Source organism: Maylandia zebra, linkage group LG14 (genome assembly GCF_041146795.1).
Source record: "Maylandia zebra isolate NMK-2024a linkage group LG14, Mzebra_GT3a, whole genome shotgun sequence".
NCBI classification, from domain to species: Eukaryota; Metazoa; Chordata; class Actinopteri; order Cichliformes; family Cichlidae; genus Maylandia; species Maylandia zebra.
Window position 1 is genome coordinate 35,133,628 of NC_135180.1, and position 25,066 is coordinate 35,158,693.

Sequence of the window (25,066 nt, forward strand, 5' to 3'; positions counted from 1 at the left end):
CTGGGAGCTGGTTCCATAGAGACGGACCTGAAAGCTGAAGGCTCTTCCTCCCATTCTACTTTTAAAATTCCCAGGAACCACAAGTAAGCCCTAATCCAGTACTATGGGCTCTTTAAAACAAGATGGAGCCTGATTATGTGGTGACACTTAAAGAGAGCAAATGAAAAAAGGAAGAGGAACATTTTGCAGGTGTACTGCAACTCTTTTAATTTTTTTTATATGTAGCCTTCGTCACGCTTAAAAGACATGAAATAACGTCCTTATTTCATGTGACAATGTCTTAAAAAAAGGTTATTTGAAAAAAGAGAATAAAAGTTAAAAGGGAGTTTTAAAAAAGGAAAAATCAACAGCTAACTTGGACTTTCTTCCTAAATGTGTATTAATTAAAAATATTTACCAGTGTTTTCAGATAAGAATAAGAATATTGATCTCAAAGAGAAATTCGCATAGATGTATTATGTGCTGGTATTTCTAACTTTTGTGATATTTCTTTTTTGTTCTTCTTTAGCCTTTGAATCAATTTGCTGAAACGCGGCCTCTTGTGGTTATCCGTTAAAATTCGTCACCGTCAGCGTCTCTCTCTCTCTCTCCCGTTCTCTCTCTCTCTCTGCCATTGATGCTGATATTTCTCCTCAGCATCACCAGCGGAGAGGAGGAGGAGGAGGAGGAGGAAGGAGAGGTTGTGTCAGGTGGAAACTGGGACCTCTATGGATATCACCATCACCCTCCACCGGCACTGAACCTCAGCATCTCCCGGCCGGCGGTCAGCGCTGCAGGCACGCAGCGCTCTTAACGTGCGCTAAGGCGCAGTTTTTGCACAGTGCACACCCCCCGCGGTGCTTCAGTAATTACCCAAACCAGCCGCTTCCTCGTGTAATAGGGACTAATCGAGGGAAAACCCTGCTGGAATAAAAGCGGAGCGTCAGTCTCCTCCATTGATAAACCGCGCTCCTCATCGATTCGAGCCAGCGACGTCTTGGTGGAGGAGGACGAAACCAAACCAAAAAACTGACACTGAGGCTAAAGGTAAGGCCGATAAAAACGCAAAAAGATGCTTCCTTTTCCCTTGGTTGTCGTCTCATTCCCCGTGTGAGAGCAAGGAGTCGAGATGCATGGGATTTTTTTCCTCCTTTTTTGCCGGGATGCCGGCCTGCATTTGGGTGCAGGGTACCGCAGTGATCCGGCAAAGGGACGGACCGTTTCGTGTCTTATTTCCACTTACATGTGTACGTGATGCATGCCTGGAAAGGTGCTTATGATGCCTGCTGGATCTGATTGTCTAATTTAAAAGGAGAAATGAGCTGAGAAACAGAAAGCGGCCTAGTTTTTTTGTGGGCTATGGTACGCGGTTGCATGTTTTAGCTTCTGTGTAACCTTTACTTTAAATTAGAGATCATTTATTTGGTTTCTAGCTACAGACTGCACACTGTACCCGTATGCACACTGCAGCAGAACTTCACAAGAATAAATATCGACAGTAATGCTCTATGCAGTATTTTAGTAGGAAGTTAAAATGTGCCTGTGGTCTCCTTATGTGACTTTACATTACTCTCGCTTTTCTGCACCTTTCTTCCCAAATCCTGGAGGGATTTTGCTGTCTTGGAAGGGGTGGTTGTAGATTGACTCAATTCATGCTTTAGTTTGACAAGGCCTGAAGCAGCATACACTGCTTCAGCAACACAAGTAGGAGATGCAGTGCAGCCTGTCTAATGTCTGTTTGATCACTGCTGCAAAAAAAGTGACTACAACCCCTGTTGTGCACGGAGACATGTCACGGGCCATTGTTTGTCCTTTCTGTCTTGATCTGAAGTTTGCATGCAGGTGGGAGTTAGTTGGTTATCTCTACTTTGTGACTGTACTGGAACAACATGAATAAAAGAAGAGGGAAGAAGTGAACAGAGGTATGCGGTTATCTGAATTCATTTAATCATTAATACCAAACTGCTAACGGTACTTACTGTAAGTTTTGTGACTTTTTTGGACCCATTTGAGCCCCTTACTCCAGTGTCTCTCAGTGGGTTTATGTTGCACACAGTACTGTGAACCTTTTCATACCACATGTGGTGCTCAGCAGGTTTCTATAACCTGAATCCATTGCATTTTGTGGTATTTCAGTTTGTCTTGAGTCACTCATGTAATACAAAAGTTTAACAGTTTGAACCCAGCTAGATCCCATTTCAAAGTGAACAAAACATGTGGTGGTAAGCAAGATTACTTCATGTATTTTAAATATTTAAAAACACTTTACCTTTAAAATGGCACAGGTTGTTCAGGTTTCTTCGGGGACTTGTTGGGGGATTGTTCCAATCATCCAAGAGGACTTATCGTGGTTCCTGTGTCTATTCCCGTAACCCTAGACTTCAGACTTCAGGGCTGGGATCAGCGACTGGGAGCACAACTTGTTCTTTTTGTGCTTGGCTGCATGTTTTGAGGACTTTGTTTGCTGCAGAGCAAGCTTGCTTCTACGTTTGTATTGCACGATGGAATCATATTTGAACACTATGTCTAAAATCTTTGCACAGCAGTGTGAATATTGTATACATTTATGGTGTTTCTCAGCTAGATAGAATTACTCTTCTTGTTGTCCCTGTCTTCTCTGGATGATCAACAGCATCTTTAGGATACTGAAGCTCTCTGCTGTTTATCAGACCACAAGGTCACTGTTTTAAGAGGCGTGTTCTTGTCGACTCAGAATTTGGGTGTGGTTGCTGCCCTTGCTTACAGATGCGGGTTCACTGTGCTGAGGTGAAGTGACTCAAAGTGACTCAGTGCAGTGTGTAAAGTGCGTACTGTGTGACGTCACAGTGAAGGATCTTGTGTGTGCGTGTGTGTGTGAGTGAGTGTGAAGGAGAAAAGGAGAGACAGCATCACTCCCTCAAAGAATGATCCAGATTCCATATATTTTGTCAGGTAATATCAGTGTGGATAAAGTTTGGGATTAAACCTGGGGTCATGTTTGGGTCAGAATGACAGTCAAACGTAAAGTTAGATTGGATTAAATATTCAATGTTCGGTTCACTGTTAAATGTTAATGTAAGAGCTGTAGAACATTATTGCTACACATTTGAGTTTGTACACAGATCAATAACAGAAACCTGACTGCAGCAAAAGGATGAAAATTGTACAGAAAATATGAAATTACAAGGGGAAATAAGGCTGAGTGTCAGCATTCTATCATTTGCAACCGTGCACTCACTGGCGGTTTTCCAGCAGAAAAATGTCCAAATGTAGCTGTAGCTATAAACTTTAAATTAACATTTACAAGCTATTGCACTGACTCTATAACTGCTATGTATCTGTTATAGTCACGAGGCAGCAAACATTTTTCCTGTTTGAAACAACACATGAATGCTCTGAAAGCTCACATGTCCCAGTTTTCCACCAGCACTTTAACACTCAGAGAGCATAAAAGATGGACGTAGCTTCCGGGTCTGAAAAGTGAAGCCAAATGTGAAAGTTCCTGCGTTCCTCTTGATTCCTGTGGCTGCAAAAAAACTTCCAGGTTTACAGAAAAAGGAAAACAAAAAAAAACTTACCTTAAACGTGACCTCTGTAAACATTTTTGCCATAGGGTTATGGGCTCAGTCGCTCATTTCAGGTTATAATAAGTAAAAGACGAAGTCCATTTTGTCAATTTTGGCTATTCTAGGTTTCAGAAAGGAGCGTCATGATTCACCCTTCGCACGTAGAAACACCAACAAATCCTCAAGTCGTAGCTTTCGACTTCACTAATGAATGGGTGGCATCATCTTTTAAATACAGTCTTTGCATGAAACAAGTAAACTGAGTTAGATCAATAGTAAAAACAAGAACATACAAACAGAAATATAAGACAATGACTCAACAATTCTACCAACGTGGAGATAAAGGACAAGAAATTCTTAATCTTTAAAGCACAGGTGAGTGCTATTATTTAATTTCAGGGTTATTGTAATAGTATTAAAAGACAGTAGTGTTTACAATAGGCATTTAAATCTAATCTGATCTTAAACGAGCCATCATTGTTGCTCCTGTACAGACAGCTGAATTAGTGCGATTTAGCTACTACAATTGGTAGAATTGAGTTCACTCTGTTCACATGTTCATGTTCAACATGAACATGCTCACATCTTGCTTCCTGTTGATTTGATGGCTGTGATCACACAGAAAATTGATTTTATTGGCAGTGGTTGATGGGATGTTCTTTCATACTGATAAAATAATGCTTGTAAAACTGTAAAAACGCTTTAACTTTGGCGTTTTTTGACAAAGTTATGTTTTAATGGAGAATAATGTGGCGTCTTGAACTTTTCTCGAACCCTCCAAAGTCTGACACTTAATCACTTAATCAATCTTTAGACGTTTTAGTAACCGAGCGTTCTCCTCACAATTGTCAATAGGCAGATGGGATATCAGCGAGCTAGGAGAGGCTGTGATTAATGTCCCCAAATGATGTGTATGTGACGATATTGATGAAGACTAAAGAAAAGAGGGGAGGGGGTGCACTGAGGGTCTGGTCCAGATTAAGCCTTAGAGACACAGAGCTGCTGCCGCTGACTGATTAACACTGGCAGCTGTCTCTCTTTCTTACTCGACTCATCTTTCTGGTGATATGCCCCTATATCTGTCTCAGATCAGTTTCTTTATTTTCCCACTGTCTTTCTATTTCACTTCTTTTTCCATATTTTCCTTCCTTTATCTCTCTAACATCTATATTCCACAATATCACACTTCATTTTCATCTTTCTAGTTTATTGTCTTCTCACCTCGTCTGGTTATATATTTGTCTCTCCCTCATTCTCTCTATCTCTAAATTTAACTTCTATATCAAAAGAGATGGACAGTCCTGCATCCGTGAGGTACTTTAAGCTATTCTTGGATCACTGGTGGAGTAATATAAAGAGAAGAAATTGCTGACTGGAGAATTCATCATTGCACGGGAGCCATATTGATCCATACGCAAGATCTGAGGTAGTGTTTTAGTGGGAAGTTTATGAAGTTTCTGTCGACATGCTCTGTGGAAAATGTACCCATGTAAATTAATATTGCAGTTTTAATTTGTTCCACTATATATGTGTGTAGCAAATGCCTGATATAACTTAATCCCCCCTTCCAAAACTGTTAAAATCACAATGAGCCACATATTTGCAGTAGATGAACAAGAACACTATAGACATTTCTTTTTTTTTTATCAACATCAGAATGGAGGAGAACATCATGAGCTATCATCCTATTTTATATGATCAGAGGAGTCACAGGCAGCTAGCTGGGTAAAACTGGCTTTGTTAAACTGCATTGTGGGTACATATTATATGACTGGTTGGTGCCCCTGTTACACATGCATTGGGAAAGATGGGAAAAAAGATAGTAAAAAAAGTATAATGGTATAAAAGAGAACAGTGGTGGGCAGTAGGTGCTAGAGCCATCCCTTATTTCTTTATGTCTTCCAAGGAAAATGGGAAATAAGTTGTCAGCTTTCTTGTCAGTTCTTTATGTTGTCTTTAGAAATAGTTCTCCTGGCTTCTGGAAGGACTTTTGTTCTGTTTTCTGTCAAGCTGATCTCACACTGCTTCAGTAATGTTAAAGATCAGTGCCTCCACCGAGTTTTACAGATGGCTGTAAAATTACACTCAAGACTCAACTAAGTGGTAAAGTTTAAAAAGTACAATGACATTTAAACTCTTGTCCTGGTTTTGGAATACGTGACTGAAACTGGAAGTAGACTTAATTAAACTTGTATATAATTTACAGACTAGTAATGATGGGATAAACATTCGACCCAGAGAAGCTCATGGGATCCATCAGCTCTTCTTTCAGCTCCACAGTCACACAGTTTATATTAGCACTCGTTCACGTTACCATCATTCTGTGGTCACTGCATGCTGTACATTACCATTGATGACGGAACTGCTTCAATGCAGCATTTCAGGGTTAAGTGTATGTTTCAAGGACACCGGGTGGTTAGCATTTAGACTATGGTCATTCTTTAGTTAGTTTAGAGGCATCAGTGTCAGATACTAATTGCCAAAACACAAGTTGTGGAAGCCAGACAAAGAGGATGAGAGGTTAGGACACAGGGAGCGGTGGGAATAGAGAGAGGACAGCTGCAAAAGTGTGAAGGATAATAAAAGGAGAGAGCAGGGAGGCGGGGCGAGGGGCGTGGGGGTGTTTACATTACGTCGCTGGTGAAACTGTGATTTATTGTGGTGGCTCACTTCAGCAGCATAGCTAGTGAGAGAAGGCCATAATAACACGGAGTGGTTTAGAGGAGAAGATGTAACGACTGACATTTCTGCAATCTCACACATGTATGGATGTAGACATGCAGTAGTAATTACACTATTAGATGATCCCTGAATAACAAAGCAACAGGAAACTTATGAATGATAACTCTGACCAATAATACATTGTTTAAAGTAAACTTCAAACAACTTGTTTTTTATGTGTAACAATAACTGCAACAGTGACAAACTAAGTCATGGTTGACTTTGTGAGATTATTTTTATTTGTATCTTGATATGTAAAACCCTAGAACATAAAAGAGTTATGCTGTCTCTTTACCATGGCTGTATATTGTTACAATAATGGAAGTTTATAATAAACTTGAACACATTTTCAAGTAGTTTCTGTAAGCCAAAAACTCAGGTTCCAACATTTGTAAAAATAAAAAAATACAAATCTTGTCTCTAATATGGTCAGTGAGTGCAGATATTCCAAATATGGTCATCTCAGGCAAACGAGTCTGGCTGTGGCACAGAAGCCCCTCCCACCTGCTTTTTAAGCCAGTCAGAAGAAAGTCATCTTAAAGGGAGGAGAGCTAAAACTGCATGTTTCAGACAGCGGTGGATGCATCGAGGCTTAGCGCAAGAAAACTGCGAACCACGCAGTGCTACTTTAAAAGCAAAAAAAAAAAGACAAAAAAGAAAGAAAGAAAATAGAGTTGGAAGTGAGCAGAATAAATCCATTTAGAGTTTTTTTGTCAAAAAGAGTGTAGTTCTGTGCAGATATTCGGCTTATGTTTTTGTTTTAATGGGATAATATGCCTGTGCATTTAGTCAGATTTTAAGCTTCAGTTACAATTTTGGCTTCCAGTGATTATCAAAACAAAATCTCTGAGATTATATGATTATATGATTATTGTGCTTGGTTCTTACTTTGCTTTTGGTACTCTCTAAATTTACCGACTACCAGGCTGTGGAGGGTTTAATTCAAAATCTTTCTTTTTTTATCTTTGGATGAAAGTTCAAGAAAATTTACTCCCAAGAAATGAATTCTACGAGCAGTTGTATTAAAAGATCATAATCTCAATATTGACCGAATTAATTGTGGTTTTCATTTCTGCTCTACTCAAACAGCCCTAATGGATAGCTGTGGATTCTAGGCTATTGATTAAGCAAAAGAAATCAACTGAAATGTGACAGGCATGTCTTAAAAGAACCGATTAAGGGTTAACGTTCAAAAGCTTGTTTAAATGTACAGGAAAAACTGAGACACAATCTCTCATACCCATGTCAATAAGACTGACAGATACAAGTCTGGATGATAAAACCTCAAAGTAAAGAGAACAGCTAAAAGAGTCACGACTGAGCTGAAACGCAGTCATGTAAACACACTCAAACCACCTGGGGAGAAACAGAGATGGCCACCCTGGATGTAGAACATTTCCTTTTAGATGCTGTCCTATAAACCACAGTGATATAGGGTTCAGGTCCACCTGGAGAAAAACAGAAAAGCTTCATATGATCTAGATTCTCTCCTAAAAGTGAGAGATGAGAAGATATCTCTGGGCAAAGTTCCCATTTTTGCTGTCCTGTCTTTACCAGCGCTAATTTCATTTGTTTCAGTATTATCATCACAGGTTGCCAAGTTCAAGGTGACTTACTGAGATAATTTAGTTTACTGTGAAACAGGCAGATCTTGACATTGGAATGAAATAATATATTTTAATATAAAAATATTTACAAAATAAAATAGGACATGTCACTCTGTAACAAATTATTTAAGCAGTAAAAACTTACCAAACGCGAGTGTTTTATTTTGTATAACTTCTTTCATATTATCAGGTTCCATACGTAAATATGACAGTGTTTGGTTTTATTTGTGCGGTTTTCCACTGCATCTACTGGGCTTTAACAATATATGGAAGATGTCAAAGAGAACACACGGCCACAGATGCAATTCATGCTCTTTCTTCCAACACCATGGAGAGTTCAGAGAGGACGCTGCTGTTTAAAGGTTTGATCTTTCGGTGTTGGCACAGCTGCCTCCTACGAACTCTGTAACCCCGAGAGTTCAACATAAACATCAGAGCAAGATCCCTGTTCTGAATCTGTGTTTTTGATTTTATTTATCAAAACTTTCTGGTCCAAGTTTGTTGTTTTTAACAGTTTTTTTTTTTTTTAAACTACTGAAATTATATTTGCTGAATTACCAGTGCGGTCAGATTAATAGATGTCTGCATGTGCGCTGAATGCAGTGTGAAACACTATGGTGGACTCGCTTCTGTCGTCGCCTTCTCAGAATAAAACATTTGGAGGTGTTTTGTATTTATGTGGCTGAATGAAAGATCATCAGCAGTATTACTCAGCACTTTCATTTTGAAGCTCACCAGCCCTGATCAGCATCAACTGTTCAGGATCCACCAGGTTCATCTGACTCTCCCCCCCCTGCACCTGCTGGGACATGACTGTGCGTAATTATATGGACTTGTGACATGCTAACTTCACCAGGCAACATCGGCACTTGTTCTGATTTGATTTTCATTATTTTCAGAACTATTTTGAAGCTGTAGTAGTTTAAATGTGTCTTCTGTTTGTCCAGTAGCATCTGATGTTATCACGACACTCCTGGTAGTTAAAGTGTTCTTAATATAGTGGTTAGTAAAACCATTAAACCATAACATATTCTGAGTTGGATCATAGTCAAAGAAGCACCAAAAGCAGCTTTAAAAAAAACCTGGTGACAAAAATATTTGATATGCAGTGATGTAGAGAGATGTCGATGGAGTCCACATCAATAGTTGATGAAGATGCATCTGATTTGAGCACTAAAATGTATTACAGCAGAAAAACAACAGATGTCAGAAGTAATAATAAAGCTGTTTTCTTTGTCTCTCCTGCTTGTGAGCTTGTTCTGCTTTTTGATTTTATACGTCATACAGACAAAGAAAGGGGGGTGGTGATCCTTCTAGCTTACTGCCCACAGTGGTATTTTTCCCTGAAGTTGGACAAGGAAAAGGAGACGAATGTACAATGACAGAAAACAGTGGTGTTACTATCCGTGAAGCTCTGCTACTCTGTGACACAGTCAGTCATTTATTAAATCATTCTTAACCGCTCATCTAATTCATGGTCAGGGGGTGGCTGGAGCCTAACTCAGCTGTTGCTGTATGAGAGGCGGGGTACACCCTGGACATGTCGCCAGTCCATCACAGGGCTAACATAAACAGACAGATGACCATTCATGCTCACATTCACACCTGCAGACAGCACAGAATCGGGTCACGTTATCATACATGACTCTGATTCTCATTCAAGTGAAGCACAGGATTGCTGCCTGTGGACTTAGGACAAGTAGTAACACGTGTATGTTTGCATGTACACTCCACAGTAGGCACCTCAGCTTTTTTGGGGAGTTAAAGTCCACCATGTCCCCCAAATATATTTCCATATTTTCCTGGTTCTTCAACAAAGACACATCACACAATATCTTAAGATCTCATGGACATTAACTGTTTTTCCAGAATGATGTTAAAGAAGTTTGATATTATTATTATTATTATTATTATTGTTGTTGTTGTTGCCAATATTAGAATGAATTTAGTGTTACACAAGTATGAATGCAGATGAAAGTTTGCGGTCACATTTTTTTAAACTTTCCTGCAGGCTGTGTTCAGTGTGTCAAAACAGAGCATAAAACAGATAGCCAGCAGTGTGTGTGTGTGTGTGTGTGTGTGTGACTGCCTACAGCTGACTGATTCCTGAACAGCTGAGTCTGATTATTAGAATAAAGGTGATAACACACACACACACACACCAGAGCAGCCTTGTGTTTGATTTGATTGATTTTAGGACACCAGGTGGTTGAGGTTCGGCAAAGAACAAGGCAAGGAGAATAGAGGGCACGCGTGCGTGCGCGCGCACATACACACGCGCAGATACAGCAGTCATGTATTTTGGCTGCAGTTTGACTGATGCGGACTTTTGTTGTGGTTCAACTTTTCCAATCCAATCACCGGCTTTAATCCGTATTTCAGTTTGTTTTATCGCCCTACAAAAATATACAGTTACAGGTTTTTTCCTGCAGTCGTCATCAACTAAAGAGGTTTTAAACGTCCACCACAGGTAACCTAACACAGTTTGGATACAGGATAATTTTCACAACCAGCTTCATTTAGTCATCATCAAATGGTAAGAATTATGAGAGAAAGACACAACAAGAGGTTAATAAAGGGGAAAGCTTGTTGGATGATCCACCATGTGAAGAAAATGTATCTATAAAGTTACAAGTCTTTTAGCTTTTAGCTGGACTGTGGATGTTAGCAGCCCTCAGTCAAAGTGGGTCATATGTCAGGAGGGCTAATGCTAGCATGCTGCCACAAGCTAAGGAGGCACTTAGAAAGCAAACATCTTTGAAAGAAACTTGGCCTACGTCATAAACGAGCTAGATATGAAACAGAAACAGCAACACTATTTTTTGGATTGCATGAAAGTACCTAATGCGGTGATAGAGGTGAGTTAAAATCAGAGCCTAGCTGATATAAGTGGGGGGGTTTCAGACTGATACTAATGTGTGGTGATTTAAAAATCCAATACACAAACGTAAGCAGATCTCGCTAACATTTGTTATGTGTTGTTACTTCTGAGCCTTAATAAGATACAGTGGCAGCACAGTTGTGGAGAACTTAATCTGGCTGACTGCTGGTTTGTGGTGCTCCGAACATGTGTCGGTGCAGAGAGCCTTCTGATGGAACACCAGAGCTCATGTTTGAAGATTATTTCTTTCCTTTACCTAAATAAAGCAAATTGTTGTCTGTTTTAAATGCTAACATCAGTAAGTCTATAAAGAACTAATATCGGCTGATATTAAATCTGGTTGAAATTCAGTTTAAAAAAAAAAACCCTGCAGATCTCATGATCAGTCTAAATGCTGCAAATGGGCAAAAATTAAGTAAAAACTGCAATCAAAAGATAAACTATTGACACGTTAGACATTGGACCTCTTTTCTGCAGATACACGATTCACCTGCAGGCCTCTTCTGTTGCTTTATAGTCATTACATCAGTCTGGCCACAGATATTTCTCAGTGAAGGTCCCCATGTTAGTACTCCTGGTTCTTTCTGGGGTGTTTCTGTCTAAACATTCACATGAGCCTGCTGGCTTCATGGCTTGCGATATCAGTCAGTACAGAGCATGGTGGGACTCTGCAGCCAACCTCAAAGGTGGCTCTCACACGTTCTGAAGGAAAATGCTGGCGAGTGACTTTAGTCCACACGGGGGATTAGAGTGAAAACTGTACAGGGATTTAGGGACATTAAACAAGGGGCTAGCTCATTTACAACATCTGAGATCACACCATCAGCTGCCACTCATCTGAAAACTAATCACAAAATAGAGCGCTGCGTGATGTTCTTAGTGCGGCCGTAAAGGGAGAGCCCGTGTTTTAGGGATGTTTAAGAGGAAAGGTCGCACTTTGGTGTCGAGAAAAAAGAAAAGGCTTTTGTCCCGAGCCATCAGTTTGCACTAATATTCAGCAGTCATGCAAGAGCTTGGAAGGATTGTAGTAGGAATGACCTTTGCAACCCAACTGTTTAATTATTGTAGTATAAATGTAAACATATGCATTTGACTCATTTGTTCTTCTTTGAAAACAGAATAAACCTGGCAATATATTATAAATAAATCCTTCATTAGAAGTATCCAAATGTTCAAAGAATACAGCATTTTCATGATTTTTATTTCTCACAAATTGTATTATTTTTTTTTTTATTTTTTTTAAGATAACGATGAGTTGAGGAATAAAATGTACTGTATAAAATGTACTGTATAAAGTAGAGAAGATGTATCTATTGAAAGGTTGGGCTTAATTTTATCTCTTTTTTTACATTTCCAAAACAATTCTATTAGTATTTTGTTATTTAAAGGTTAAAGTTAATTGAAAAGAACATTTTGTATTGTTGTCTTTTCATTCACTCAGGTTACCTATAAATTTATCTGATTTACTGTAGGCTTCACTTTGTTGGATTTCACTGCAGTCCTCTTTCTGCATCATCACCAGATAGAAAGCTCTATAATATTTATCCTCTCCAGGGAGGACAGCTAAGTGCATGTGCACAGCTACTTCTTCTCTTTCTGTCTTGCAGGGCACGCTGACATTTACTCGATATGGCTATGTTGTTTTTCCAGTGGTTTAGGTATAGTGACAACCGTGAGCTTGGGTTTTTGTTGCAGAGGGAGGAGGAGGCCAGGAAAAAGGTGCCAGATGAGGAGAGGAAAAAGAGATTACAGAGAAAAGGGAAAAAGTCTGAGGCAGGAATCTTCAGAGAAACCTTCCTAAACAGTAACATCAAATGCTTATTTGACCTTTTATTTACTTGAAATCTTCATTCACATAAATTGAACTTAATGGGTGAGTATAGTGTTACTAACATTAACTAAAAAGTAACAATACAAATTCAGGGCATGTAACTGTTGGGTGTATTCTTCCTATGTGTTGAAAGAAGGGTATAGGGAGAAATGGGGGAGGGGATTGGGAGGGGAAAGGGGGGAGAACATTTTTCATTCTGTGTTATCTTGTGAGGCATTTCAAGGACAGGGGTTTTAATGAGTGCACACTGGAAAGGCCGATGATTTTAGGATGCTGAAGGATGACCACCAAACATACTGCTGTATCTGCTAAAAAAAACAACCATACTGAAACAATGTAGCCACAAAAATGAGCCAGCAGTTTTTTAAACATCACTTTCTATCTTTGTAAGAAGTTTAAAGAGAAATAAGTGTATGACAAAAGAAGCCCTCTGGATAAATATACAGAGAATACATTTCTATCATCAGTCTTTCCCCTTGAACCCACATGTGTAAAAGCCTAGTTGGCTGTGGGTTTGATTCCCAGTGGGGCCATGGAAACAAACATGTATTCTTCCCCCTCCCTCCCCTTTGTTAGCAGCCTTGGAGAAGAGCACCAAATGGCATCTTTTATATCCGTAGGCACATCTGCTCCTCACCAAGAGAAACCATTGCATGTATTTTCCATTCATCGTGTGTGTAACACAAAGAGTGAGAACATGAGAAAACTAACGATGCTGTATTTACCTGGGAATTCTTATTAGATTCCCAATGTGCATCTAAAATATTTATGATTTATTTAATGTCCAGTGCACTGCTCTATACATCATTACCGACACGAGCTTTTATATTTCTAATGCCTGTTGTGATACGTACAATCCCTGGTCACTTTATTAGGTACACCTGGCAAGTGCTTAATAACATGAAGAATTAAGAGCAGCCTTAATTCGTCACTGTGGAGGTTCAGTAAGGTGCTGGACACATTCCTGAAAGACTTGAGGTCCATGTCGGCATCATAGCATCGCACAGTGATGCATAGATCAGCTGACTGTAGAGCCCATACAGTGAACTCACTGTCATGTGAAAGATGATTTGAGCTTTGTGACATGGTGTGCTATCCTGCAGAAGATGGGCACACTATGATCACAAAACGTGTTCAGATGGTATCAAGGGGCCCAAAGTTTGCCAAGATTATATCCCCACACACCAGCACCAGGCTGAATCGCTGATACAAGATAGGATGGATCCATCCTTTCATGTTGTTTGTGCTAAAGACTGGCCCTACCATCTGAATGTCACAGAAACGGAGACCAGGCAACATTCTTTATATCGTTTGGTGAGTATAAACTGTAGCCTCAGATTCTTGTTCAGTTTGAAGGGTCAGTGTGTTGTGTGTTCAGAGTCCCTCTTCTCCATACCTTGGTGGTAACACGTGGTTATTTGAGCTATTGTTGCCTTCCTGACAGCTTGAAGTAGTCTGGCAATTTGCCTCTGACCTATGGTATCTACTCATTAGATATTTTCTCTTTCTTAAACCATTTTCCGTGGAGATGGTTTGTGTGGGAAGATCTCAGCAGTTCAGCACTTTCTGAAATTGTCAGACCAGTCCATCTGACCAGTTCCTACCCTAAGCCTAACCATTAAAAATCAATGCGAACTCTAACCTTCAGCCTAAACCTAACCATAACCTAATTGTACTCCTGACACTAAAACCACATTTTGAGCCTCAAAAATGCCTTCAAACCAGTGGGGACGGGCATTTAGTCCCCACAAGTATAGTAGCATGCCAATTTTGTGTCCTCACAAAGATGTCTAAACATGTATACACACACACACACACACACACACACACACACACACACACACACACACACACACACACACACACACACACACACAGAAAACAACAAACTGAAGACAACAAACTGTCAAATTCAGGAAAAGACAGGAGGTACCATCTATTTTTTTTGCATGACACATCCTTTATATGTTAAAGAAAGCATTTAAAAAATTTGAAGAGGGTGTGTATGAAGAAGGCTGAAACAGACAGTACCATCTTTTTGGTGCCTTAATTTGGAAAAACCCACATTTTTATTTCAGAGCCTCCAAGCTGTTCTAGCAGAGACGCGTTTAAGTTTTCACCCAGTCTGCTGATTTTTAATGTGCGCTCTGAATTCTGTCGCGAGTGCCACAAACCGAACCGTGCATTGCTCGAAGCAGACTATTTACACCACATTATCCAGTGCTCACTGTTAAGGTTTCATTTTAATTTTAATTGAAGCCTCTAACTGATATCAAACATCTCTGTGAGCTCTTCAAATGAATGCAGCGGAAGCTGATGAATATCAGAAAATTGAACAGGAGGTTTTTCATTGTTGTTGTTTCGAATGTTTCTGTTTCTTAACTCTCAGCTGGCACAGTGTGATTTCATGCAGAGGTTTAGAAGCTATTTTTATGTACCTGCTTTCAGCTGTCAAAGGGACGGGCTGAAGAGATGAGATGCCCAAATCATTTTAAGTCTATTTTAAGCTTTGCTATTGTAAAATGCTTTGATGCCAAGGACAGGTACTGCATCATTCATGAACAGGAAAGGACCTATTGACTCCTTATTTCTGCAGAAGTCTCCTTATTAAACCATGAATTTTGAGTCTGAATTTCTTTGCTGGCTAAACTTGTGCGGTTGAATAAGGGTTAAGAGATATCTAATAAGGACGTGTGAAGTCAGTTTAGTTTAATTTAATTTAATTATCAGGTGCGAAAGGCTCTTCACCTGTGGGGATGGAGCAATGGCACTTCTTTTTCTCTCCTCTGCATGTGCCAGTGTGCTCACATACATATATATGCATTTTTGTATGTGAGTAGCGCATTAAAGCAAATCCACTGATATTTATATTGGCTCATTCAAAACATATTTCATCAAGCATGACTGTACAGATGATTTTTTCAATTTCATTTTTATATGTTACCAGGGAGACTTTATCCCATCCTTTATTTCACACACAGGTTGATATCAGATATTATGACAGCATTTGATTTTTCGCAGGGCGTCGGGCGCGATGGCTAATGCCTCTCCAGACCTGGACAACGCGGAAGCCCAGCGCCAGCTTAACAACAACAACCGACCAATCGGCTCTGGCTTCTGGGAGACAGAGTGTACCAGCTCCAAACTGTTCGAGTGCTCCCGCATCAAGGCCCTGGCAGGTCAGAGGTCACAAGCAGATCACTGCACATGCTTACTCACATTTACACAAATACAGACACTGCAGACATTTGACCGTATTATCTGTTCATATACAAAATGAATAATACCTACTTTCAGGGCATTTTTAAACAATTAATCAAATGCAATTTAATAAAATGTAATTTATATAGCACCCAGTCACAACAACAGTTGCTTCAAAGTAGAGCTGGGCGATAGAACGATAACGATATGTATCGCGATATAACTTTTACTCGATAGAGAAATTAAGCTATCGCGATAGACCTCGCCGCTCTTGTCCTCTTAAAAAAAAAAAAAAAAAAAAAAAAAAAAAAGGGTCAGCCAATCCAAATCAAGTAGCGCAGAGCCGAACCAATCACAGCCGCAGCGTCACGTCGCGTGACTTGTTACGTACAGCACAAGTGCCACGCCGCACGTGTGTTTGTTTGGGAAGCAGCCAGCGGGTAATGGAGCCAGCGCATAATGGAGGAAATGAGTGTGCTGACTAGAAAAATCAACCGAGCGTGACCGAAGAGAAAACAGATGATGGTTCCAATGCCGGAGAGATTGTCGAACGGAAGAGCCATAGAAGTTCCGTAGTGTGAAGGTATTTCGGCTATTTCAAGTCTGACAAAAAACAGAGTAGCGTGCACTGTAAATTGTGCCGAAAGCAAGTCTGGAAATACAATAAACTGGTGCATGCGTCACACTGTGCGCCACGTTATTGTTTCGGTGAAATGAATTTCTACAATACTGTTACTGTTAATTCTACTCTCTGCAGTGTTTAAATGCTTACATATACACACAGTTACTGTCCCTCCACACATACGACTCTGTTCTGCGTCTATGCCCCAGCTTTGTTTACTTTTTCCCACCGAGGCTTCTAGACTTCTGATTGGCCAACATTTCTGCACGGTTAGGAATCTAGCGCCACCTGCTGCTTTGGCATGTTCATAGCAGCGTTTTCCTTCATTTCTGCCTTTATGTGTGGACGGGATTATTTTTTAAAACGAAAACGGAAAATCTCCGTTTTCAAAAATACCCGTGTACGTGTGGACGTAGCCTCAGTCTCTGACTGGAAGCGCTAATTCGTCATTCGGCTTTTGTCAGACTAAAGTAACTGTTAAAACTGTTTGAAAAGCTCAGCTATACAACAAGGAGAGATTGAGAATTTCCTTTTAGTTCTCAGTTTATTTGATATTGACAAAAGTTAGTCAGTTTTGTCTGTTCTTCTGTAAAACAAACTAAGATTTATTTTTAGAATTAATATTTTGTTTCTAAGTGGAATTGACAATTTAGTCGTCTGTTTCATTTGTTCTATTTTGAAACTTAAACGCTTTAGCGGCTGCCTTTTGTGTAGTTTGCAATATTTGCCTTTATTTATCTGAAAAAGTCTCATGTTCCTTAAGTACATCTACCCTGTTGAACTTATTATGGGAAATAAATATTTAAATAAAAACAAGCTGCTGATTATTTCACATTTTACTTGTGAGCAACGGCACATTTAAATCTTACAAATATAGTTATTTGGCTCATATCGTGATAGATATCGTTATCGCCTGAAATGAGAAAAACATATCGTGATATGAAAAAATCTCATATTGCCCAGCTCTACTTCAAAGTGCTTTATATTTTTAGATTTTTCATCTCTTAACTGTTTAATAGTGAATTATGTGCACCTTGTATTTTAGGTATTTGAAGAAAATATTTCATAAAGTATTAGATCGACTTTGTCAGGCAAGGGGCAAGCATGAGCGTGCATGCAGCTGAAAGCAACAAAAGGTCTTTCAGGGCCATTTGAAGTGATTCCGATCTAATCATTTCACATATACTGTATAAAGCTGATATTATTGTATCTGTTCCTTTAACTTAAAATGTCTTTCCTAATTTCCCTCAGATGAACGAGATGCAGTGCAAAAGAAGACTTTTACAAAGTGGGTCAACTCTCATTTAGCCAGGGTGTCCTGTCGCATATCTGACCTTTACAACGACCTGAGGGATGGATACATGCTCACCAGACTGCTGGAGGTGCTCAGTGGAGAGCTGCTGGTAGGAGCCGTCATGGTTTTAGTTTTGTAATCCTTCATTTTTGTTCATTCTGTCAGTTTCTTCCTGACTGATTTCATTTTCAGAATCAGAATCAGAATCAGAAAGGGTTTTATTGCCAAATGTTGAGCGGGTTTACAACATTAGGAAATTGCTGCGGTGCTTCAGTGCAAGCATACTGTCATAAATTAAGCTTAAATAGACATGAAAATAAAAATGAGAATAAGAATTAAAAGTGCTAAGTAGATAGATAGACATATACATGAGTGCAGGTGGTGATCAGTGCCAAACATGGAATGATGCAGTGACACAGCGTAGGGTCATGTGTTAGTGTTGGGAACAGTCATACGGTTATTGTTCATGTGTTCAACAGCAGAGGGAAAGAAACTGTTCTTATGGCGAGAGGTTCTGGTGCGAATGGACCGGAGCCTCCTGCCTGAGGGGAGCAGGTCAAACAGACTGTGTCCAGGGTGAGAAGGGTCAGCTGTGATCCGAGCTGCACGCCGCAGTGTCCTGGAGGTGTACAGGTCCTGCAGAGATGGGAGCCTGCAGCCAATCACCTTCTCAGCAGAGCGCACAACACGCTGCAGTCTCTGTTTGTCCCTGATAGTGGCTCCAGCGTACCACACGGTGATGGAGGAGGTGAGGATGAACTCGATGATTGCAGTGTAGAATTGCATCATCGTCCGTATTGGCAGGTTGAATTTCTTCAGCTGCCTCAGGAAGTACATCCTCTGCTGGGCTTTCTTGATGACGGAGGTGATGGTGGGCTCCCACTTCAGGTCCTGGGTGATGGTGGTACCCAGGAAGCGGAATGAGTCCACAGAGGTGATGGGGGTGTCAGTCGGGATGATGGGGGGGAGTGGGGCTGTGTGCTTCCTGAAGTCCACAATAATCTCCACTGTCTTCTGGGCATTCAGCACCAGGTTGTTGTGGCTGCACCAGGACACCAGACGTTCAACCTCCCTCCTGTAGGCAGACTCATCCCCGTCCGAGATGAGTCCAATAACGGTGGTGTCATCTGCAAACTTGATTAGCTTGACAGACTGGTGGGTGGAGGTGCAGCAGTTGGTGTACAGGGAGAAGAGCAGGGGAGAAAGAACACAGCCCTGAGGGGAGCCGGTGCTGATGGTCCGGGAATCCGAGACATTCTTTCCCAGCCTCACATGCTGCTTCCTGTCCGTCAGGAAGTCAGTGATCCACCGGCAGATGGGATCAGGCACATTCATCTGGGAAAGCTTGCCTTGGAGATGGTCTGGAAGGATGGTGTTGAAGGCAGAGCTGAAGTCCACAAACAGGATCCTGGCGTAGGTTCCTGGGGAGTCCAGATGCTGCAGGATGAAGTGTAGGGCCATGTTGATGGCGTCGTCTACAGACCTGTTGGCTCTGTATGCAAACTGCAGGGGGTCCAGGAGGGGGGCCGTGAGGGTCTTGAGATGGGAGAGAACCAGGCGCTCAAATGACTTCATGACCACAGATGTCAGAGCCACGGGTCTGTAGTCATTTAGTCCAGTGATCCTAGGTTTCTTGGGGACAGGGATTATGGTAGAGGACTTGAAGCAGGCAGGCACATGACATGCCTGCAGTGAGGAGTTGAAAATGCCAGAAAACACTGGGGCCAGCTCGTTTGCACAGTGTCTGAGGGTGGCAGGAGACACACCGTCTGGGCCGGGAGCTTTCCGAGCATTCAGACTCTTAAACTGCTTCCTCACATCTGCTTCATGAATATGAAGAGTTGTGGTCGGAGGAGGTGGTGTGAAATCCTCTTTTGTGTGGGGTGAGGGGGCGGGTGTTGCAGGTGAACAGTTTGAAGGTGGTGATGGCTCTATGGAGGGGGGGGAGGTGGGGGAATGAGTGTCCAAAGTGCCTCTATTGTTGGGGCCATTGGAGGTGTGAAGGCTGCCTGTTGGCTCGTCAAAACGGCAGTAGAAGTCGTTAAGGGTGTTGGCTAAGAGCAAGTCATCAGTGGAGTGGGGGGTTTTAGGCTTGTAGTTGGTGATATTCCTAAAACCTTTCCACACAGAGGCCGAGTCATTCTCTGAGATCTGCTGCTGCATCTTCTCAGAGTGCTGATGTTTAGCAATGTCCACTTCTTTAGTGAACCTGTACTTGGCCTCTCTGTAGCAGTCCCTGTCTCCGCTTCTGAACGCCTTTCTCTTTTCCAGCCACAGCTTTTTGAGTTTAGGGTTTGTCATTGTTATAACTCACCCTGGTGCGTGATGGCACAATGCTGTCCTCACAGAAGTGGATATAGGAGGTGACAGTGTCCGTAAACTCGTCCAAGCTGTTAGAAGCAGCCTTCATTGTGTCCCAGTCTGTAGACTCCAAACACGTGCGAAGCTCCTCCACAGCCTCGTTGCTCCACAGTTTTTTGGTCCTCACGACAGGTTTGGAGAGCTTCAGCCTCTGTCTGTACGCGGGGATTAGGTGGATCATGACGTGGTCAGAAAGTCCGAGTGAAGCGCGGGGCACCGCGCGATAGGCCCCGCTGATCGTGCTGTAGCAGTGGTCTAATGTCCTCTCCTCTCTGGTCGGGCATTTAATATACTGCTTGTATTTGGGAAGCTCATGGCTCAGATTGGCTTTGTTAAAGTCCCCAAGAGCAATGATGAGAGAGTCCGGGAATGTCCGCTCCATGTGCAGTATCTGCTCCGCAAGTGCGCACTGAGCTGCCTGCGCATCCGCATCTGGCGGGATGTAAACAGCGGCCAGGATGAATGAAGCAAACTCCCGCGGAGAATAAAACGGTTTGCAGTGAATAAAAAGATATTCCAGAGAGGAAGAGCAGTGCTGAGCAATCACTGTTACATCTGTGCACCAGCCACTATTAATGTAGAAGCAGACACCTCCACCTTTGGTCTTACCAGAGAGAGAGGCCTGCCGGTCCGCGCGCAGCAGATGAAAGCCCTCCAGCTCCGTAAAACATAAGACACAGGAGGAGGCAAAGTCTCTGTTCATGCTTCTCATCAGGGCCAGCTCGTCTATTTTATTCCTGAGTGAGCGTACATTGGAAAGGAAGATCCCAGGAAGAGCAGTTCGCAGTCCACGTCTCCTCAGACGCACGAGTGCGCCGGCTCGCTTACCTCTCTTTCGGCGTCTCACTTTCCTGATCAGAGTCTGCAGTAAATCTGCCGCAGATGCGACAAATATTGGAAGTAAATCCACAGGTGTTGTAGTCCTGTAGTTAAGAAGCTCTTCTCTGGTGTAAGAATATCCAGAGGAGTGCCCAGACACAGAAGTTATGCACAAAAACAAAACAGAAGTAACGCACTGAAGCACCAGGGCATCCATACGCGGCGCCATCTTGGATCATTATCCACTCAGTCCATTCAGTCCATATTTTGACTGAATATTTGCCCTCATTGACGGACTTTTAAAAAACTGAATAAAGAAATTTGAAGGGCGTCTGTAAACTTCACAGATTAGAACATTTAAAAAAAAAAATCATATAACCCATAGTGTCCAGGGTCTTTGGCTCTGCAGAAAACCCTTTTCTGGTTATTTTCCACTTGAAAGGAGGGAGCATGTAATCAGTTCTGTCTTTGTTTGTCTGTCTGTTTGTTACCAGTCAGTTACCACTTTGCCTGGTATATGATGTCTCCTTAAGTTTTCCTTTATTTCACAGTGGGGGCATTTGTAAGAAAGGACTTGCCCTTGTGCTAAAAATATCCCCAGATTCTCCTCAGTGGTTTTTACTTCTGTCATTTCTAAAAGTAAATCCAACCTTTTGACTGTCTTTGTTATTATTTTAACAATGTTTGCTATAGTCCCACATGTAGTATGTCAATAATAACAGTTATCTTATTAAAAGTACTCAAACTCTTCTTCCTGCCACAGCCGAGGCCCACACGAGGTCGAATGCGGATCCACTGCCTGGAGAACGTCGACAAAGCACTGCAGTTTCTTAAAGAGCAGAGGGTTCACCTGGAAAACGTCGGTTCCCATGACATTGTGGATGGAAACCATCGCCTTACCCTGGGCCTTATCTGGACCATCATCCTTCGCTTTCAGGTAAATTTAAAACACAGATTCATCGTGACAGATTATAGCAGTGTGGACATCTGATGAGCCAACTTTGTCACTGTATAGAGAAAAGGTGCTTTTATTGTATTCCAGGATATGAAGTGTTTCTTTACGGATGTAATATTTGAATGCTGGTTTTGCGGAAACTTGCTGTGCAAAGTTGCTGTGATCAGCAGTGCATCGTTTATCTCTTGGTGGTTTGGGGAAGGCTGTCACATGCGCTGCGTCACCAGTGTGCGACAGCCGTGTTTAGTGGATGAAGCCTTAATGTCACTCAGTGTCTGACCGGCAGCAGTCGCCTTCCAGTCTGCTCTTCAGCAAGGACACACGGGCACACTGTTTTATCTACCTTACCTGAGCCGGCTTTCATCTGTCTCATCGCACACCCTCTGGCATGTACATACCACACACATGCACACACTCACACACAGGGTTCCAGGCCTCAGCAGCAGTGATACAGGATCACCTTCTTCCCTGTAAGTACAGCAGAAATCTATGGCTTCTCTTTATATTGCTTCAGTGCTACAGCGTGGCATTGGCTCACACTGCTAACATGACATTATTCTGATGCCTCTGTAACATTCACGGTGCACAGTCGCCTATCAGCTTTTCTCCTGGGACTGAGTATTGTCATGCTAGACCTGGCTACCCACCACAAAGCACATTTGCCAGCACTGCTAATAGAATTATCTTGCAGCGTGTGCAACCCTCTGCAGGCCATGCTCATGAGACAGAGAGGATCAACGTTCACTGTGTGCAAGACAGCTCACTGATACAGAAATCTGCAGATACAGAAATCAATAAGTGTGTTGATGTACGCTGATTATTACCGCGTGATGGTTGTGTTTTTGGTAGCGTTTACATACAGTGGGGCAAAAAAGTATTTAGTCAGCCACCGATTGTGCAAGTTCCCCCACCTAAAATGATGACAGAGGTCAGTAATTTGCACCAGAGGTACACTTCAACTGTGAGAGACAGAATGTGAAAAAAAAATCCATGAATCCACATGGTAGGATTTGTAAAGAATTTATTCGTAAATCAGGGTGGAAAATAAGTATTTGGTCAATAACAAAAATACAACTCAATACTTTGTAACATAACCTTTGTTGGCAATAACAGAGGTCAAACGTTTACTATAGGTCTTTACCAGGGGCCCGTTCTTCGTACCTCGCTAAGTAGGTTAGCCGGATTAGATTGTTGACGATTTCGCGTGATCCTGGATCAGTCGGTTCCCCGAAGCTCATCCGGGACTTGCTGTCATAGCAACAGAGCCGTAAGCGTAAACCTGCTCGGGAGCAGGTTTACTTTATGTAAACAGGATTAGATCGCGGCCACGCAGGTATGTCCGCTTCATTTATACGAAAGCAACAGCGATATTTTTCCACTGTTTCACCATAAATAAATATTATCAATGTAACTAAAGGTAATGCAGCACTTGATCCTTTTATTGATGTCACACAGATACATACAGGTCATTTCCTAAAAAAGGGAAATGAACTATTAACATTCTATTACATGTATGTGATTATTACAGATGTAATTCATATTTCAGAGTAGTAATTGTAAATTACTTCGTGTAATCAAGATGAGAGACCACGGCTATAAAAGTGAAGGTGGATTTGGGAAGCCTGTCGCAGCCATGTCCTGTCCGTATACGCGACCAACCCATTGCGGAAGGTGCAAGATTGATAAGGAGAGTCCTCAGAATTCAGCGTATATTGCGGGACAGACAGGATCCTTTAGCTCAGCGCGACAGTGTGCTCATAGAGAGATATCGATATTCCCGTGAGGGTATTATTTACTTAACCAACTTGTTGACGAGGGGGTGCAGGACCACCACCTGTCTTTTTTTCCTCTGCCCTTTTCTTGGTTGCTGTTATGAACAAACTAACAGAGTATTACAGGCCAGTATTACCTTGCCAAGAGACGCAAAGCAATCTAAGAGATAAATATTACCATTCTGTAGAATACTCCTGTATTCCACTTTTACTTGTTCCCATTTTCTTGTGGGTCCTGTTGTGGCTCTAATGTGAAAGGGGATATAATATAACATATTATAATATAATATAATGCCATATGATATTGGACAATATAGTGTCATATGATAGATCTACCCTACCGCCTACTGGTGTTGGCCAGAGGGGCCGATGGCGCGATATGGCAGCCTGGCTACAACCGTAGCTGCCTCCACCAGTGTGTGAATGTGGGAGTGAATGAATAGTGGTATCGTAAAGCGCTTTGGGTGCCTTGGAAAGCGCTATATAAATCCAATCCATTATTATTATTATTATTAAATTACCTACGAGTTTGATTTGTCAGCAACTTTCTGCCAGCCCTCTCTCCTTGCTTTTGCAGCCTTTGCAGTGTTCTCTTGCGTTTTAATTAAACTCTGAAACTCCTGAAATCCCTCACTCATGAGTTCTTGCTCTGCTGCCGGAAAATACCGAGCACGCCCCTTCGACATTTTCGCCGACCAATCAGCGGGTTGCCGATCAATGTTTCTACTATCGATGCGTAGCCCCTTTTACGACACCCAGTGATGTCACATTCCTGCGTCCAGCTGTAGTAATCGTCAACAGCAGGTGTGTTCGGGGAACCGGATTAGCGAGCTCACGGTTAGCGCGATGATTTGATCTTGGATGTGTCATTTGATCTTGGATGTAGTAAGCGACGTACGAAGAACGGGCCCCAGGTTTGCACACACAGTAGCTGGTATTTTGGCCCATTCCTCCATGCAGATCTTCTCGAGAGCAGTGATGTTTTGGGGCTGTCGCCGAGCAACACGGACTTTCAACTCCCGCCACAGATTTCTATGGGGTTGAGGTCTGGAGACTGGCTAGGCCACTCCAGGACTTTCAAATGCTTCTTACGGAGCCACTCCTTTGTTGCCCGGGCGGTGTGTTTTGGATCATTGTCATGTTGGAAGACCCAGCCTCGTTTCATCTTCAAAGTTCTCACTGATGGAAGGAGGTTTTGGCTCAAAATCTCACGATACATGGCCCCATTCATTCTGTCCTTAACACGGATCAGTCGTCCTGTCCCCTTGGCAGAAAAACAGCCCCATAGCATGATGTTTCCACCCCCATGCTTCACAGTAGGTATGGTGTTCTTGGGATGCAACTCAGTATTCTTCTTCCTCCAAACACGACGCGTTGAGTTTATACCAAAAAGTTCTACTTTGGTTTCATCTGACCACATGACATTCTCCCAATCCTCTGCTGTATCATCCATGTGCTCTCTGGCAAACTTCAGACGG

The 25,066-nt window shown here is 41.9% G+C and overlaps 1 protein-coding gene across 4 annotated transcripts in view; it reads left to right on the forward strand.

Annotated features, from left to right (window-relative positions):
• The first annotated feature begins 640 nt into the window (after positions 1-640).
• sptbn4b (spectrin, beta, non-erythrocytic 4b) overlaps positions 641-25,066 on the forward strand; it is a 115,453-nt gene continuing 91,027 nt past the window's right edge. For 2 of the 4 annotated variants that reach the window (XM_014411878.3, XM_023154400.3), the window contains exons 1-4: positions 642-1,026; positions 15,586-15,743; positions 17,639-17,790; positions 21,625-21,798. In XM_014411878.3, the coding sequence (XP_014267364.2) occupies positions 15,599-15,743; positions 17,639-17,790; positions 21,625-21,798 (471 nt within the window). In that variant the 5' untranslated portion in view covers positions 642-1,026; positions 15,586-15,598. Of the gene's footprint in view, positions 1,027-10,167; positions 10,323-15,585; positions 15,744-17,638; positions 17,791-21,624; positions 21,799-25,066 lie in introns of those variants that run through there. The other 2 variants (XM_076873432.1, XM_076873431.1) reach the window with 2 other exon arrangements.